At 65.0% G+C, this 1,878-nt stretch overlaps 1 protein-coding gene across 1 annotated transcript; it reads right to left on the bottom strand.

The window, feature by feature from the left end:
• Positions 1 to 14: 14 nt before the first annotated feature.
• LOC102470364 (outer dense fiber protein 3) lies at positions 15 to 1,874 on the bottom strand (the record flags this gene model as incomplete). The annotated part of the gene is made up of 5 exons (XM_006160956.1): positions 15 to 155; positions 753 to 874; positions 1,017 to 1,118; positions 1,500 to 1,700; positions 1,811 to 1,874. Coding segments are annotated over 5 exons (630 nt in total), but the record flags the coding sequence as incomplete, so codon positions are not given.
• Positions 1,875 to 1,878: the final 4 nt, after the last annotated feature.

Below are 1,878 nucleotides of genomic sequence, written 5' to 3'. Positions count from 1 at the left end.
TGCCCTTCCTGCACCTTCTCAGGGCTGTGGGCTCCTGGTCCTGGCTTGAGGGTTTTGTCCCCTGGAGGCTCTACTCGTGCAGCCATGGTGTACTGTGGGGCCTTGAACTTGGTCACCTGCACGTCAGTCTGGCGGTAGGCTGCAGGACCTGGGGTCTGGGAGGCGAAAGAGGCTCAGACAGGCTCGGCCAGCCCAGGGCGGGAGGCCCCAAGGGCAGGGGAGCAGCGCGAGTGGTGGGTGCCAGTCCCCATCCCCAGGGTCAGCTCCAAGCTGGCCCCTGTGCCTTACCAGCCCCACTGGAGATAACACCCCATACTGTGGGACGCCAGCTTGGTGTGAGGTGTCAGTCCCTGGATTTCGGCCTCACTGTGGCAGTGACATCCCAGTGTGTGCCAGTCTGCGTGTGTGTGGGACGTCGTCCTGGTGGACATAGGAGCTGCCGGGGCTGCGATGCTGCTCCCGCTCAGGCCCCACCAGCTCCCGCACGCACGGCCAGGGCCTTTGCACTGGCTGTTTCCGCAGCTGGAAACCCTCTCCCCGGATAGCTCAGGGCTTCTCCACTCCTCTTCCGTCCATGCCACCCTGTCCTGCCACACTGGACTATGGCCCCAGCACATGGCTGGCACTGGGAGAGGAAGGGCTGAGGGGGCCGAGGGGCTCTGGCAGGGCAGAGCTGGGCTGTGGTGCTGGGTCCCGGAGGGAAGGCGTGGCTGACGGGTGGCCGAGCTCTGTCCTTGGCAGGGGGCACTTGCCTTGTGCAGGTCGTCGCTGAAGCCGCCTAGCTTGCTCCGGCCCTTGATGGAGTAGGAGGGCTGGGAGACCTTGCCCACTGTGTGGGGGCCCATCACCACGGGCAGCATGTACGCAGCAGGGCCTGCAGGGTGGACGCCGGGCCTCAGGGGAGAGCAGGGCCCAACCCGCTTCTTCCCTGGAGCTCCCTCTGTCCTGCAATACCAGCCACTGGGCTGCCCCACCCTGAGTGCAGTGGGCCGGGGACCGTCAGGGCTGCCACAGACCTGGTGTGCTGTCCACGCGGAAGGCCTTGGTCCGGGCAGAGATGGAGTGGCTGGGCGCTGAGTCGAACACATGCTTGGTAGACCTCTCTGGAAAGTAGTCGCCTGGGAGAGGAGCAGAGGGCGTGGGACCCAGCCTTACTTGGAGGGCTCAGGCAGGACTTCCGGACATTCCAGGTGCCAGGCCTCTGGGCCCTGACATGAAGGTGACCAGGTTCGGTTGGAGGGTGTCCAGGGTGGATGTAGTCACTGTCTTCGAAGAGGGGCAGGACCTTTTTTGGGCAGGGCAGTGAGTTCTGACATGACTGAGAAAGGTCCAGGCCCAAGCTGAACACGAGGCTCTGCCCAGGCCTGGGGGTGTCTCCCCAAGAGCAGAAAAATGTGTCAGGAGGGCAAGGATCAGGGATGTGCAGCGGCCACCCAGTGGGGCAGGGCTGAGGCTGGGACGGCCCTGCTGGGGTAAGGAGCCTGAGATGGCTCGCTCACCTGGGCCTGGGGTCAGCATGGTCTTAGTGTAGTAGCGCCCCAGGATGGAGTAGGCGGGGCCCAAGTCCTTGCCCGTCCTCAGTATCCTGGGGTTCACGCTGTACCGGGGTCCCGGGGAGCAGTTCTCCGCCAGGAGCATGGGCGCCCCACGGAAGCTGTAGGCCGGTGCACGCAGCTTGGTGGGTGTGTGTTTCATGAAGCCTGTGTGGGCAGTGGGCTCTGAGCAGCCTGCAGCCAGGCCCGCCTTCTCCCAGCTGGGAGTCAGGAACTGACCCACAAGCCCTCCCCTGCCCTCGCGTTCAAGCTCTTACCCGTGGTGGGTGGAATCAGGTACTTGGGTCCTGGGCTGCTGTAGAGGGCCATGATGGGCCCCCGGGGG

Source organism: Tupaia chinensis, unplaced genomic scaffold (genome assembly GCF_000334495.1).
Source record: "Tupaia chinensis unplaced genomic scaffold, TupChi_1.0 Scaffold135490_1, whole genome shotgun sequence".
In the NCBI taxonomy this organism is placed as follows: Eukaryota; Metazoa; Chordata; class Mammalia; order Scandentia; family Tupaiidae; genus Tupaia; species Tupaia belangeri.
This window is presented reverse-complemented; position numbering and strand designations above follow the sequence as displayed.